Genomic DNA, 16,726 nt, shown 5'->3' with positions numbered 1-16,726 from the left:
CGCTGTGGTGGTGATGGCGTTCTTACTTCAGGTCTGACCCCGCAGGTCTGCCTTAGAATGAGGTGAGATAAGATCGGTCTTCTCTTTTTCTCCTCCGCTTTTTTCTTTTTCCTCTCTTCCTCCTCTTCTATTCTGGCACTTTCCTGGATAGCCTCCATGGCCAGTTCGTCAAGCAGACGCCTGGCATACTCCAGTTGCATTTTGATTTCTAAAAGTTTGTTTAGTCTACTCATGGTGATAAGTCAATGTTGGGTAGCCAGACGGACGAACGCATCGCTTTAAATTCCTTCTGAACAAGTATTCACTATCCCTCAAAGTGAAAACCGGGAAACGAAACCACTCATCAACCAACCGGCCTGGAATGTGTCAGCGTTGAAAGGTGCATTTGGAGTTAGGAAAAAACATCCCTTCTCAGGCCTAACCAGATCTCTAGAAAAGATTGACTGATCAAGTTACCAATCATATAATTGTGTGTGTGTGTGCTTATGTGTGCATGTGTGTGTGTGTGTGCGCCCGTACGTTTGTGTGTATGTGTGTCTGTGTGTGCATGTGTGCGCGCGTACGTTTTTGTGTTTGTTTTATATCTTTAAAAAAATACATTCTCCCTGAACAAGCGTACTTTTGTGTGTTTGTGTGCGCGCGTACTTTTGTGTGTATTTGTGTGTGTGTGTTTGTTTGTGTATGTGTGTGCGCGTACATTTGTGTGCGTTTGTTTTATATCTTAACAACAAACAAAACTTTTACCTAAACAGAAGTTTGGTATTAGTGTCTTGGCTTGTAAAAAAAAATATTTTAGTTAGCACTCTCGTCACTATGGGCTGTTTGGTAGGTGATATGGAGAGTTAATGAGATAGGATGTTTTCCTTCACGTGCGTGTTTTAAGTTTATAAAGTGGAGCGTTCATCAATCGTGCCATTCAACATCAAATAATTTTACCATGGCGACAAACCATTTGGACAAGATTCTTAAATTGCAGGAAGTGGTAGATGATATTGGAATGAAAGAAGATATGCTGGACAGATTGGAGGATGGGTGTTATAGCCCACACCGTGTAAAGATGGAGATTAACAATATTAGGAAGGCTAAGGAAAGATTGAGAGAACTGATAAAGGAGGAAAAGAAGAAAAGGAGGAAAAAGAGGAAAAGGAACAAATAAGAACATGGAATGAGAAAATAATGAAAAAAGAAGAAAACGAGAAGAGAAAAAATAGAGAAGAAGGAAGAGGAGAAAGACGTGGAGAAGGAGGACAAAGATGACAAAAAATAAGAATGTAGTGGACAAGATAAAGTGTTGGTGGAAAAGAAGAACAGAAGAGATAAATTAGAAGAACAAGAAGAAGAAACCCATAAGACCTTTTCAGGACCCCTTCATTGCCTTGTAAAGATATATATTTTCTCTTGCCTTACATTTATTTTATAGTCAATTATATGTGTGATAGATTTATGCCCATAATTCTATGTTTGCGTAACAAGTCTATGACTCTAGCCCTTTCTATAACCACGTCTCTATGTCTCTATTTGTCCCTAGAGTAACGCGTATTCAGGTTAGCCCCTTGCCAAACTGTTTTGCCCGATTGAGGTCAGCCACTTGCAACATTGCTGCCATTGTCCAGCACCGTAACGTCACTGTTGTTCAATTTATATTGTCCGTGTACAGGCCCACCCATGTTAATTTCCCTTGTCCGTATACAGGCCCAACCTTTTGTCCGTATATTTCTTGTCCGTAAAGTGCCGGGACCCGATCTCTAATGCGAATTCCTATTGTCCGTAAAGTGCCCCCATTGACTACTAGCATTTCTCTGTAGGAGAATCTCGTTTGTGCGATAAATTCCTTGAACGAAGATATATTTTACGTGTTTAGGCATTTGTTCATCTAGTATATTAGTTTTTATCTTCATTTATTTAGGTAAACTAACATTCTGTATACACACCATTGATTTTTTTAAGAAGAGTTATTTAAATATATATTTAACAATCATGGACGTGAAAGAAGTTAAATGATAAATCGGAGTGATTGATGCTTTATTAACGAGAAACTTAGATATTAGCGGCAACGTTATTTAAACTGTGCGATCGGAATTATTCTGTGAATATATCTCTTATGAAAGTTTTCATAAACACTCCCCTCTGAAATTAACAAATGCGTATCCGTATGCTATAAATAAGCGATTTCGCGATAATATACAGCGTGCCGCCATATGTGTTGTGACGTCACGAGTCAAAGGTCAAAGGGACCTAAGCAGTACACCCTCCTTCATCACGCCATTTAACACGAGTGAACGATGTTTTTTGACGTTGAGAATTTGTCTCTTAACGCTATAGACACATGGAAAGTCGATAGCTTGAAGGTGTTTTTGAAGAAAAGAGGGCTATCGACAGTGGGGACAAAAAAGGAATTAGTTGCTCGCGTATTTGTAGCGAGTGAACAGAAGCTACCCGTAGTACCAGCTCAGGAAGAAGTTGACAGAAAAACGAAAGTGGTCGAAAATGGTGTGATTTTTATGTGTACACCACAAAAAGTTACTACCATGAAAGAGTGCCATTTGATTCAGAGTTTTGGGAAGGTGTGAAGCCGACTGCTGTGTAATGCAACTGTATGCAGTGAGAAAAAGACACCATCATGTTTACCAAAAACCAATGACGCATCCAAAAAACCCATGGTCCACAACCTTAATGCAAAGGCAATTGGAGTCTCGCGAACAATGAGAAAATGAGAGAAATGCAATAAAATAGTGCATAATAATGTTATATGCAGGCTGTGTGATTCAGTTTGCAGGGAACCTGAGGATATCGTGAATGATGATGACAACAGTATTTGTTGTGATTATTGTAAAACATGGTTCCATTGGAAGTGCCTGCATATCACCCACAAAAGCAAAGAAGTTGAACTTGACAAATGGTATTGTGAAAGATGCTTAGCCAAGACATAAATTTATGTTGCATATGAACTCCTTTGAACATGCAAAGTGTGGAACTCCTTTGAACATGTGTATAATGTAAAGTGTTTATGCAAATTTTTTGTTATAGTCTGATTTTCTCATTACTGAAAGCAATTACTATGAACTTTGGTTTGTGAAATCCTTGTTTTATAGTTATTTAATCATGATAGATTCCACATAAAACAAAGAATGCATTAGGTTACACAGTTTATTTCAGTATATAAATTAACAACCATGCAAATGTATATTCTTAAAAATAGTTTACATGCAATGACTGGTTCATGTCTACCTACCAGTATGTAAAAACACATAGCCTGTTATATGGAATAACATATTTGTTAGATACTGATGTGAGACAATGCTAATCTCTGTGTGTGATATGGGTCCTTTTAACCTTTAACCCGGAAACAGCTTGAAATCCCTGCGCATGCGAAGTAACTTTCCGTGAACTCGCTTGTTCAAGACATGACGGTTTTCCCTATACTTTTATATATAGATTGCTGTGTCATTTCTACGTACCATTTTTGAATATTTTTCTTAGTATCATTGGATGTTCTTGAATAAATTTAGACTTCGCTACCGTAGGATACAAAACATATAGACAAAATTATTCTTATTCAAATACTTTTACAATGATAGGAAAACACGAAGGCAATTTAATTCTTTCCAGTGGGTTGCTTTGTGTTTATATATGATTCCATCCTCAAATCGTGAGCTATTACGATAAACCATCTATCAAGTAGAATAAGAAAAACCTCGTACTTCCCAAGTTCAGAAAATAAATAATAAGGCTGAGTTCGGGATAGCAGATTGGCAAAAAATTGGAATATTGGTCTATAGAGTCATTTTTGTCTAGAGTGCAATATTGGAAACCAAAATATATTATCCTAATGATGTTATAATGTTATATTTCCCTCCAAATAAAGAGACTCACTTACACGCATAGCATTGGCTTAACCTCTGTCTCACTCTCTCCGAAGCTTTAAGTTTGGCACAAATTCTACCCAAAATGTACGATGCATAATTCTGATGTTTAGTTTGGCATTTGTTCAAAGTTGAACATAGGCACTCTGCACACTTACTGACAGACAGAATAAATAAGTCCTAATTTGTAACAAACTGACTACTGTATAAAAAAAATGTACCTCATAAAAACATTGGCAATGATAAACAATTTTTGCCCATATATGTATCAATCAAACAAGTACGGCAGCCATTTTAATGAAATCACTGAAATTCAGGACTGAAAGGTGTTTGGCAAAATTTGCCACAAACTGTATGAATAAAAGAAAAGAAATCTGTCTCGTATAGTATTGGATATGTTTGCAACAAGATTGTCTGCTACTGAATCAGTACAATCAAAATCGATCTCGCCAAAAAGGCAAACTTTCACTCATCTTATGAAATTTATAACGTGCAATGTGACGTACAACCAGATCAGTTAGTGCAGAATGGCAGTATTGAAAAGAAATTGTACCATAAATTAAATTTAGAAACCAAGTCTGATTCACGCTAAATTCTGCCTTCATTCAAAAATGCAACAAGATAACGCTCGTTTTAACTGCAAATGCACCTACTCTGCGCATTGAGTAAGGCAAGGTCAAGTCAGTGCTAGGACTGGCAAATTAGTAACAGTTACTTCAAACTGATGAATGAAAATTTGCCTGACTTGGTACTCAATATGTTTGAAACACAACTTGCTGCCAGTAACGTACGTAGCAATTATTTGTGAGAATCTTAATGTAAGATAGAGAAAATGTCTAAAAAAATTCACCTTCTAAGTTTCATATAGAATTTATAAGGTATATACCGATGGAGATTTCTAAAATAGGATTTCCTCTTGTCCTCAGAATCCCACAATAATGGTGGCATAATGTTAAATTCTCGTTCTCCAAATCATCCGCAGACCCTTTTTAATATACGATTTCCTTTGTTCTTAAAGTGTACTATGCTGCTGTTATAAGCTGAACTCATTTCATTTATAACAATTATCAAATATAACCATAAAATAACAGCAGGAAAGATATATTTAATATGACACCAAGTACTAGCGTAATGGATAAAATCACTAATAAATCATTTTTTATTTAGGTGCTTCACACTGTATAGTCCATCCACAATATGTTTGACTTCATGTATGTTGGAATAGCCTCTTCTCAGTGAGTTAGTCCTGCGGTCAATCAGGTGGAAAAAGGAAGGTAGGTAAGTCTTCTCTCTCTCTCATTATATACACATGAGAGAGATGTGTTGTGTTCAAGCGAAGCTATGTTCAACTTTGTTGGTATTGCTTTTAGAGCCGAAGAGCAATGTTGACTCTTTTGTACACGTACTTATATTGTAACATTGATACAATCGAATCACATTCAGTATTTTAAATTAGAAGAAAGCAGAATACACAAACATTTACCAAATGTATCGATAAACCTAGAGATAACACTACCGAAATCTCAGCCAAAAGGAATTAAGTATAAAAATTATGTTTAATATGTCTTTATCAGATTTTATCCTTTTGAAGAGGCGCTGATTGTCACGTCACAACCTCGGACCCGCATGTCTAATGGTGGATCAACAACGATGTGGTTGTACAGATCTTCCATTGGCGGCTCAGGGTCAGATTGGGCCTTCGCTGCAGCTTTCGCTACTTCCATCTTTACGTCCTTATCGATATCCTGCACAATTGAAAATATTACACTTTCAAAATGGTTGAGAACTGACATTTTCCAAAACTAAAAACAAGAGGTATAGATGGTCCTGATAACTCTCCATTGGACTAATGAACTGACCATAACTTAACAGTTGACCCTTGTACTAATGAACTGACCATAACTTAACAGTTGACCCTTGTACTAAGCAGGATTATGAAGTAAAGATAACGGATATATATATATATATATATATATATATATATATATATATATATGTGTGTGTGTGTGTGTGTGTGTGTGTGTGTGTGTGTAAATCACATTAGTATTTGGAAAATTAAACGATGGAAAACTACACACAATATTGTCCACAATCAACCAAATCTGATTCTTGTAATCTAGATTTGTTGAAATGAGTGGATACAGCATATCTTCTTATAAAGTCAATGACGATGTCCTCTTAAAGAGGGGTAATCGATAAGAATCAAAATGTTCCACACTGTCATCATTGGCGAAGTAAAATGCTATCCAACGGGTTCCTGACCTATGATTGACTGTCGTCTGTGTAAATTACATTATCTTGAAAGTTGTTAGGTTTCCTATGGGAAAGATCATCTTTATCACACACCATATGGTTCCAAGAAGCTGTGTCCGAAGTTGGAGTCAGTGTGTAAATAAAGGACATGATCAGCAGGTAGTTTCTGTACATTCTAGCAAGACGGTTTCGATGCGTGGGAAAATCAATGGATGAAAGGAATGGTCACAAGAGTCTTTCTACCACTTTCTCAAAATCTTCTCTTCCGAAATGAAGAGGTAGGCCTTTTCCAGATACTCTTACAACTTTTCTTATTGATTCGTCATCAGACATTTTCTCTTGGTGTTTCTAACAAGGTTGAACAATTTGACACCCAGAATATTGTTCTCAGTCCCGAGCGAAATAGGAGACAAAGATGTTCTTGTTCTCGCCATGTTGACATCATGACTTTATTTTGGCATTTTTCTTTACTTGTTTTCTGTGACTGTGGTGGTAGTTGTTCAGAAATCAAAACATCCCTTCCGCCGATTTCCGCTAGTTCTTCGTGTTCCATCTTTTTCACTAATACTATATGATCACTAATATCAAAATGTTGATTTCCAGAGTATTGCCGAATTATGCATACATTCTGTTTTCCTGAGCTACTCCAAGCTGAAGTTTGACACGAAGTTGCCGGATTTTATTGGGTGAAATTCAATATCTTTCGTTCCTGCCTTGGCCTGGAGTGAAATCAGATTCACATTAAATATATCTTCCTGACTAATCCTGGTCCAAAATACCATGACTGCAATGACAACCTAACTGCCCTGTAACTTCAAAAAGTATCAAGGAAGATGTCATATAATTTTTCTGGGCAATGTTAGGTTCAAAATGTTCGGTACATACTATTTGACCACCTGTCTATCTTAAACACGTTGAAGTGTTGGAATTCGAAAGGATTTTGATTGGTGGCACCGTTTAGAGCTACATTGCTGACGATGCCAAATAGGGACGTTTTCATATCTGTCCTTGAAAACATGAGATTCGATCATGACTCGTACTCTAGAGGAAATAATGATGGTTTTCACTGCCACTCGTACCAAATACGTGGCTGATGTAATTTCCCACTTTAGGTAAACCTTACACAAAAGTCGCATACAGTTAAGCTTCTTAAATGCTCGGTGTTTACTCGTTACCTTTGGACGTTACGTGGAACATGGTGCTACTTCTAATCCGTCTCAAGCATATATCAACTCCGTTCAACAAATACTTGTCTTGCAAATAAATATAGAAATCCAGCCTATCCAACAGTTCGAAACTGCGTCTTTGTTTGAGTTTCTTTCGACGGTTGTGAAATCCAACATTGCGAGGATCGTCAGCTTTTGTCAAACCTGTATCTTTGAACTTAACGCGTCAGGTTTTCATAGCACGGAATCATTCCAATGTTTTGTTCTTCGCTTCTCTTCGCTTCTTTTCGGTACGTTAAGAGATTTTCCATACACGCTAGGTAAGATTAAATGTCTGTACTGTTGCTGACTAGTTTGTTATTCAAGTACAAATCCATTTAGATGAACAACGAACGCATGAAATTGCTGACGGAAGCTATTGTGGCTTCTTCGCTGGATTGGTGTTGTCCACTTCGAGAACTTTAAGTTTTAGGTACACGCGACTAATCTTCGGTTTGACCTGGTTTCAGATTTTATAGAGGCTGATGTAGTCAAAGACGACACACATGAAATTCTACCTATTTGGATTCTTTCATCTTCATCATCATAAGTCGAATGCCATTACATGTCGAGTTCTGACTTGGTACATTCACAAGGATCTTGATGCGTCATTTGTCTTTCATTTTTACTCGAACACGTGAAATTCTCCTTCAGCTTTTATTCTTCTTCATTTCTTTTTCTATTTTGGACTTGTTTATGAAATCTGAAGCAGTTTAAACGTCCCTTTCTACCTCATTCTTGCTGTATCATAGAATAAGAGCTAATGTTTTGGCTAGAAGTGTGAAGCACATTTATAGGTGTCTCTCGGCGACCCGAAAGGTCATTTCCAGTTTGAAGCAATAGATATGTGATTGCTCTCTTGAGGGCTTCATTTGGACTGTATTGCTTAATGAAGACATTTAGAAAAACATATTTTCCTTGCGTCAATGCGGCATCTTTTGAAGCACAATTTGAGTTACAATTGATTTTAGATTGGTGCATGCATAGGAAAGAATGATTTTAATATATTTCCTAAATCATGTCTTAGTTGACGACCGACTCCTTGGTACACAAAGTACATCTGTAACACTTCACTGGAGATTAATTTTCTAAAACATATTTTCACTATGACTTTTCAGTTGAGAGTAATTCGCCCATAATCACATCTTACACTAATTTTGTCACTATCAAAATACAATGTTTTGGACCCGAAGATAACGAAGATGTACAAATTCACGGTGAATGTGATACGTGTTTCAATCTTTCTCGTAAGCAGCGATGGCAGAACCAGTTTTGAAATGAATTACTCGGAGTAACAAATCCACATCGGAAATTTACACAAGCAATAAATTTAGTCCTTCGTTTAGTTTCTCTGCTGGAATGCATTCGGAATACTCAACTCTACGGACGTGATATAACATTTAGGATTGTTTGGAATCTATGTACAAAACTGTAAGTTAATGTTAGAGTTCAACATGTATTCTAGGAATATAAATTATTTGTTGAAATTTATTAAACCTTATGGTTTTGCCTATTTTGTTACTTTGTTTCAGACAATAGAAACCGAGGAAAGTAAAATGTTCCTTTCAACATTTCTTCGTTCACGTCTTCCGATTTGTAGACAGGAATATCATGTCCACGTACATGTCAAGTGACAAGAAAGTAATTATGTTGTCCAGTTAGGTAAAAAAACCTTTGTCAAATCTGCGTTCGGCTTTTCAAATGCGAACCCAATCTCTGGTCTTTAGCACCAGTTCTTTCTGTGGGTGGTAGGTGACGTTCCTAATAACTGATCGAAGACCATCACTTCGTTTTTTTTGGAGTTAGTTGCAGGATCTTTGGTGCTGAAATTTTTTTAAATGTCTTTTCTCTATTCCTTTTGTTCAGAAATTCGGTGCTTTGTCTGATTGCCATTTAAAAGGTTGACGTTTAAAGCTCGTACTAACTGTAAACATGTTTTAGAAGTCAAAGGAACTACCCAAGCTGATCTTTAAAACACGAGCATGTCACGAAACAAATATTTATAAACAAGATTGTACGCTGCCATATGTTAGACATCAGCTCAGTCTGCTTGATACTCATGATGCCAGCAACTTTGCTGTAACTTCTGGAAAGGTTTGGTCGAATGTGTTTGTGAAACGTGCTCGTCAATTGTTATTTTAATCATTTTCGCACATATGATAAAAAGACACTATTAAGTTTGATTTAAGCACACGATGTAGTCTTTGAACTCCTTCGTGACCAGCAGCATGTGCAGAATTGTAGTAAATGCTAGCTCAGTGTGTCTCCATGATGGGGTTATTTGTTTTGTTTATGCTAGGATCGTGTGGTATTGGTTTGGATTAGGCTTGAAGTGATCGACGGACAATAGGGGAAGGAGTTGGGTATGGGTATGTCTTTATTCACTTCTGTCCTCACTTCATTCTTGTTTTATTATGTTGAAGAAAGTGTCGACATCACCATTTTGACTCAGGGTTTTAATTTTTCTCATTTTGCAGGTATGAGATGGTGTTAGCAAGGAAGCTGCAATGTTACTAGGTATTGGAGTACACGGAGTTTGAAACAGTTCTCGTCTGTTTTCTTCTTCCATTATTGTGGCTGTGTCTGTCATGGTAACTTTGGGCTAGCCTTTCATGATCGTCTTGAAATCTCTCAGAGTACATTTAAGTGTTTCGTTTAAAGTATTCTTGTGAAAGAGTTGAAGGCGTTGCAATGCGTGGCCATACCCATTGCGGTTTTTCTTTTTCTGGTTATGAAAAATCGGTTCGATCCATCAACGGTTGTAATTCTCTTTGTAAATTTGACAGATCGGTAAGATTATGATTCGGAGGTAAATGAGGCATCTTTCGTTTCTTACCAACGATGGATTCTATCCATCGCTTGGTTTGAACGTAAATGAGTTTTCACCTTTCTAAAAGATCCAAGGCACATCTGTAATGTCCTTCCAGAAAAGGGTCTCCTTTATATCTTCTTTTTCTTCATTTTTATCTCATGACTCCTCCTTAAAGTGGTCTAGCAATCGATCGTTACAAAAGGAGCATCCACTTTTGACAAGGGTCCTGTCTTCATGGGTAGCAATCATCCTCATTGAAACATTGTTTATTTCGTCTGGCTGATGGGTATTTACTTTCTCATTGTTTTCCTGATTGTCGTTTCTGTATGTTGGACACCGTTACCGTTCCTTTCAAAGCATATAAACAACATTCACACGCGTTCTTATTGTATTAAGTAGACAAATCCAGCTGTAGAGGACTCTCCAAGTGTCGTCGGTATTGTTTAAGATCCATTCCGTAAATTTCGCAAGAGTACCAGAGCCTCGAAAGATTTGTTCACATCCCTTCTGGAATCATACTAGAATTAGAACAGCGAAACAAAGTAAGTTCTTGTATGCACTTCTAACAAGCACGATGATCAACGCAAAAATTATGGATGGGAATGCCAGTCTCTTCTGTACATCCAAAGTAAAATAGATAAATCCACTTGTTTCGTTTGCCATCTTTTGCTGGTCTTCTTTGAAATCTTCCTCCAGCTCATTCTCATATTTTTCAATGCAACATAGATGTTCAAAATCCATGATTTGGTTACAAAAACGACATTTTTTGTTCCTTGACAGCGTGTTCCTTTGAGTCATTGGTTCGAATATTATGTCCACAAATGGAGCAAAATCTCAACAATTCGCAAGTACTATTCGATTTTGTTGAACTTGTTTCATATGATGTTCGTAACAAGTAAATCTGATAAATATTCGTTTGTAAGTCGAGCAAAGAATTCATTATTTCCTTGCTTTGACTCCTATTGTTGCTGTTCCTGCTTTGGTATTGCTAATAGCAGCTATTACTGCAACTCACATCGAAGTGGTAGCGAGAGCTATGAAATGATGGAAGGTCAAGGTCTCTTTGGGTTCAACAAAATAAATTTTCAACAGTTGTTTCGTATATTATAACTCTGCCAAAATATCTTGTAGTACACACAGATTATTGTTGTCACTACCTTCCGTATGTCCTTCATAATTCAAAGTTTTCCTCTTCTCCTCTTCTTCTTGTCGTTTTCCTTTTTCCTCTTCTTGTCGTTGACTAAATGCTTCTCCTTCTTTCTGTCTGCAAAGACGTTTCCAATTCTTCCTTTTGTCTCTATCTTAATTTATTAATAGCAATGATGGAGAAGGAGGTGCAGGTATCATTACCGTCGCAGGCCAAACTTCTTTCGATGACGACAGAAAAACAGTCAAGGCTGAATTAAAGTCATCCTCTTCTGCAAGAATTCTGGTTGCAGCTGCAGTAGTAGTCGTGGTCATAGTACTATCGCTTCGAGTATACGAGGTATGTCTTGCTAAATACATTATGTTCATGTTTCTGGCCATATATATGGTACGCAAGCTTTTCTGAAATGGTAAACCATAATACCACTGGTACGCGGTGTTACCGGTATGTGGATTTACCGCGATGTTGTTTCCGGCGGTACGTACCATGTACTTGTTCACTGTACCGGTATTTGGGTAGTTTCCGTCAGTAAAGAATGTTTTTCTGCCTATTAAATCAATAATGTAGCCTTAAGGTTAAGTTTTTGATGCCAACACTTTTATTTTTAGTCAGAAACACTCTAATGGCAGCACACTGTCTTTCACGGTGCTTAAACTATTACTTTAGTGTTTACATTGCAACTTATACAACAATTAGCATGCAGACTGATATATTAGAAGGTCCTGATCAGTTAATGCCGGGGTGGGGCTGATTTTATTTTGATCTGAGATATTTTATTTTATTTTATCTCAATGTAATTACTTTTTTCTTCTTACAATAGATATACTATGGTGTTTTCGAGCTGTAAATCAGAGCAAGACATTTTCCCAGCTACTGACAAATGGAAAAGTACCCAAACATTTTCAGGACCTAGTCCCGGAACATTATATCTTTGGTCTCTAATATTATTTCGGTATACAGTTGTACGCAACGCTTTAAGTTCAGGAATACCACAGTATACCACGATACAAAATTGTTTGTAGTTTCCTTGGTCTAATATATATTGACAGTGACGTCATGCGCTTGCTCTCTTCTGATTGGTAGAGAAACCACACGCTCTGACGGAATTTTGAAACGCTCAGTTTAATTGGTGGAACATTTTAATCAGGTTCTTGGTTAACTATACAAGTATATCATCCGCCGGTTTATACCTGTCTTCCAGACAGCTGGACTGCAGATCAAAATATTTTACCATTACATTTTCCGTTATTCCTATACACTGTCGACCCTTTTTCCTTAACCATTTAACATTACATTTCCTCTTGCTCTAATAAACAGTTTGTCCGCATAGTAACTTTCCCATTAAACATATGGACCGTTCGAACACAGGATTTCCCTTGTCCCTGTAGTTTCATGCACATGGTAACAAACTGAGTCAGATGCAAGATCATCTGATTGTTATGTGTTGATCTCGCTCTTTTGTCAAATGTATGCGAGATCTTGCTGACGTAGGTCTTTATTCCATGTTGGATCAAAACTGGATTATAATTACATCCTCGAGAGCAAAGATCATCTCACAAGTGGATGTTTCTCAATTTTATCTGGCTTATATTAACAATTTTAATTAACATGGAATCAAAACTAAGACTTCCAGAGTGGTAGCAAGCTTACTCTGATCAACCATATTCCAAACCAGTAATGTTATTAATGGGTTGTTTCTAAAGTTTTACTTGCTTTGGTCATGTGACATGACTCAAGCTTCTGAGAACGTGTCACGAGCACTTCAGAAACAAGAACATATACAACCCCAGTCACATTACCAAAGCAACCAAACCAATTAATGGCAGATTTAGACCGTAAATTAGAAATGACAACGGACAGTGATGTATTGCAATTTCATGTAGATTTACAAGTTGTTAAACATCCGATTTTGTTTGAAAATAAAAGGTCAAGAGGCCGCTTTAACCAACCGAAATTAAAAAGCCACAAGAAATGACTGCAAGTATCACAAAAAAAACGATCGACATATGTACTCTTGTTGTGCGAACAGACTTGTGTGCAATAATTTCAGGGCTGTACGAATAGCGGAGATCAGTCTCCATACTATCCGTCCATACCTATGCAGGTTTGTGTCAGCTTAAAAAAGAAAAAGTTAATCATCTCATTAATATGTATGGATCTCGCTCATCTAAGATATGCTTCATCAACACACACTGTAGAATGGTATTCAATTTCCAAAACAGAATACTGCTGACCCTGCAATTAGTTCATATATTTCATGCATGAAGTAGCGGGATCGTATCCAAAAGAACATATAACGGTAATATGAAACCAAAAGTATAATAAAAGTTGGCCGGAACTTGTACTTATTCATAAGGACATTGCTAAGTGAATTTCCCAATTTGTTTTCGGAATGTAGTATACGCGGCGAGGGAACTTGGATTTATTATTCATTTTTTTGGTCCAAAAATCCCTGACCCGAAAATTAAATGGTCCGTCTTAATAAAACTGTATCTATAACCATCGAGCGACAAAAGGGTACAAATACACGCCATTTACATTTTAGCATGATTGTCTGAAAGTCAGCCCTCTTGCGTACAAAGAATAAGAATAAGAATAAAAATTCTTTATTTCAGAGTACAAAGTCCATACCTCTAAAATAAAATATAGATATAAATTAAAACATTGTAAACATAAAAGAACATATAAAAGTACAAAATGCCAGAAAATGCAGTAATTCAACGAGTTCAAAAATGAGTATACCTGGATAAATAGAAATGACATAATGTAACACTGCACTGGCAAATAGTCATTGCATACATGCGCTCACACACACAACACACACAAATACCTTTAAAATTTCTAAAGTCCAACTTTGCTGGATCTTTAAATATATTTTTGAGATACTCTAGTATTTCATTCAACATCTCAAGTATTTTGATGTTTTAAATATTGTTTTTCCAAGGCACAGCAAAATAAACACATTATTAATTTATTTTATTTTGAAACTGTCTGTTTAGAAACCTATTTAAAATATTTCTGTCTATTTCTGAGCAAGCGATTTGGTAGAAATTAATGATACCGGTAGGTATTTCTACAATTTGGATGGCAGCCCCGAGTGGCCGAGTGGTCTAAAGCGCTCAACGTTCCAGATCACTGCCATCTCACCTTTTTCTGCGTGGGTTCGAGTCCAAGGCTCGGCTAGCGTGGGTATGTGGGAAAGCCTGCCAGTAGCTTCTCGTGGGTCGGTGGTTCTTCCCTGGGTTTTCCAGGGTTCTTCCTCCACCAGTTATACTGGCCGCCATGTATAGCCTATCGTGTGCTGAAAAATGGCGTTAAACCCTACAACAACAACAACTACAATTTGGATGAGTTAGAGATTTCCCACAAAAGCCTAATAGTTCATGGCATAAATATTATCGATATCAATGGACGAAGTCAAATCATTACCGTAAGTTTGTAAAACCATCTGAAACTTGTGTTCGAGATCGCAGGATATGTATCTTTTAAGCAAAAGATTTAGAAAAAGACAAAAACGACCTCGGTTCAATATTAATTGTTGGTTAGAAGTATTTACATCCTGAAAGGTCATATTTGGGTGGAGGTGTTTTTCTCTGCCTCATGTCATATTTATATCACAACTGAGTATGAAATACACACTTTTCTCCGTAACTGCTAACATAAGTATATGCAAGTAGAAAATCACTTATATTTTCATTCTCCATTGCTATATTGTACATCTTTAAATAAACAATTCTTCATTTTTGAACGCATTTACTTTTAGCATAAATGTACAGAGATAAGTTTCAACGTAAATTTTAATGAGTGGATCAAAGACTTCACATCAACAGTCAATACAAATGAATGACACAGACAAAAGACTTCACACCAACAGTCTATACAAATGAATGACACAGACCAAAGACTTCACATCAACATTCAATACAAATGAATGACACAGACCAAAGACTTCACATCAACAGCCAATACAAATGGATGACACAGACCAAAGACTTCCCATCAACATTAAATACAAATCAACGACACAGACCAAAGACTCCACATCAACAGCCAATACAAATGGATGACACATACCAAAGACTTCACATCAACAGTCAATACAAATGAATAACACAGACAAAAGGCTTCACATCAACACTCAGTACAAATGAATGACACAGACCAAATACTTCACATTAACAGCCAATACAAATGAACGACACAGACCAAAGACTTCACGTCAACCGTCAATACAAATGAATGACACAGACCAAAGACTTCACACAACAACAATCAATACAAATGAATGACACGGACCAAAGACTTCACGTCAACAATCAATACAAATGAATGACACAGACGAAAGACTTCACAACAACAATCAATACAAATGAATGACACAGACCAAAGACTTCACATCAACAGCCAATAAAAATGAATGACACAGACCAAAGACTTCCCATCAACAATAAATACAAATGAACGACACAGACCAAAGACTTCACATCAACAGCCAATACAAATGGATGACACAGACCAAAGACTTCCCATCAACAGTCAATACAAATGAATGACACAGACCAAAGACTTTACATCAACATTAAATACAAATGAATGACACAGACCAAAGACTTCACATCAACAGCCAATACAAATGAATAACACAGACAAAAAACTTCACATCAACAGTCAATACAAATGAATGACACAGACCAAAGACTTTACACAACAACAATCAATACAAATGAATGACACGGACCAAAGACTTCACGTCAACAATCAATACAAATGAATGACACAGACGAAAGACTTCACAACAACAATCAATACAAATGAATGACACAGACCAAAAACTTCACATCAACAGCCAATAAAAATGAATGACACAGACCAAAGACTTCCCATCAACATTAAATACAAATGAACGACACAGACCAAAGACTTCCCATCAACAGTCAATACAAACGAATGACACAGACCAAAGACTTTACATCAACATTAAATACAAATCAATGACACAGACCAAAGACTTCACATGAACAGTCAATACAAATGAATGACACAGACCAAAGACTTCACATCAACAGCCAATACAAATGAATGGCACATGCCAAAGACTTCACATCAACAGTCAATACAAATGGATGACACAGACCAAAGACTTCACAACAACAATCAACGCAAATGAATGACACTGACCAAAGACTTCACAACAACAATCAATACAAATGAATGACACCGACCAAAGACTTCACGTCAACAATCAATAAAATGAATGACACAGACCAAAGACTCCACATCAACATTAAATACAAATGAATGACACAGACCAAAGATTTCACATCAACAGCCAATACAAATGAATGGCACATACCAAAGGATTCACATCAGCAGTCAATACAAATGAATGGCACATACCAAAGACTTCACATCAACAGTCAATACAAATGAATGGCATAGACCAAAG

The 16,726-nt window shown here is 36.8% G+C and overlaps 1 protein-coding gene across 1 annotated transcript in view; it reads right to left on the bottom strand.

Moving 5' to 3' along the window:
* Positions 1-3,133: 3,133 nt before the first annotated feature.
* Positions 3,134-16,726, bottom strand: part of LOC149786190 (pyruvate dehydrogenase E1 component subunit alpha, mitochondrial-like) — a 92,812-nt gene continuing 79,219 nt past the window's right edge. The window contains exon 9 of the mRNA XM_089976546.1: positions 3,134-5,608. Within this exon, the coding sequence (XP_089832672.1) occupies positions 5,441-5,608 (168 nt within the window). The 3' untranslated portion in view covers positions 3,134-5,440. The remainder of the gene's footprint in view (positions 5,609-16,726) is intronic.

Source organism: Sinohyriopsis cumingii, chromosome 12 (assembly GCF_028554795.1).
Source record: "Sinohyriopsis cumingii isolate HCF-2022 chromosome 12, ASM2855479v2, whole genome shotgun sequence".
NCBI classification, from domain to species: domain Eukaryota; kingdom Metazoa; phylum Mollusca; class Bivalvia; order Unionida; family Unionidae; genus Sinohyriopsis; species Sinohyriopsis cumingii.
This window is presented reverse-complemented; position numbering and strand designations above follow the sequence as displayed.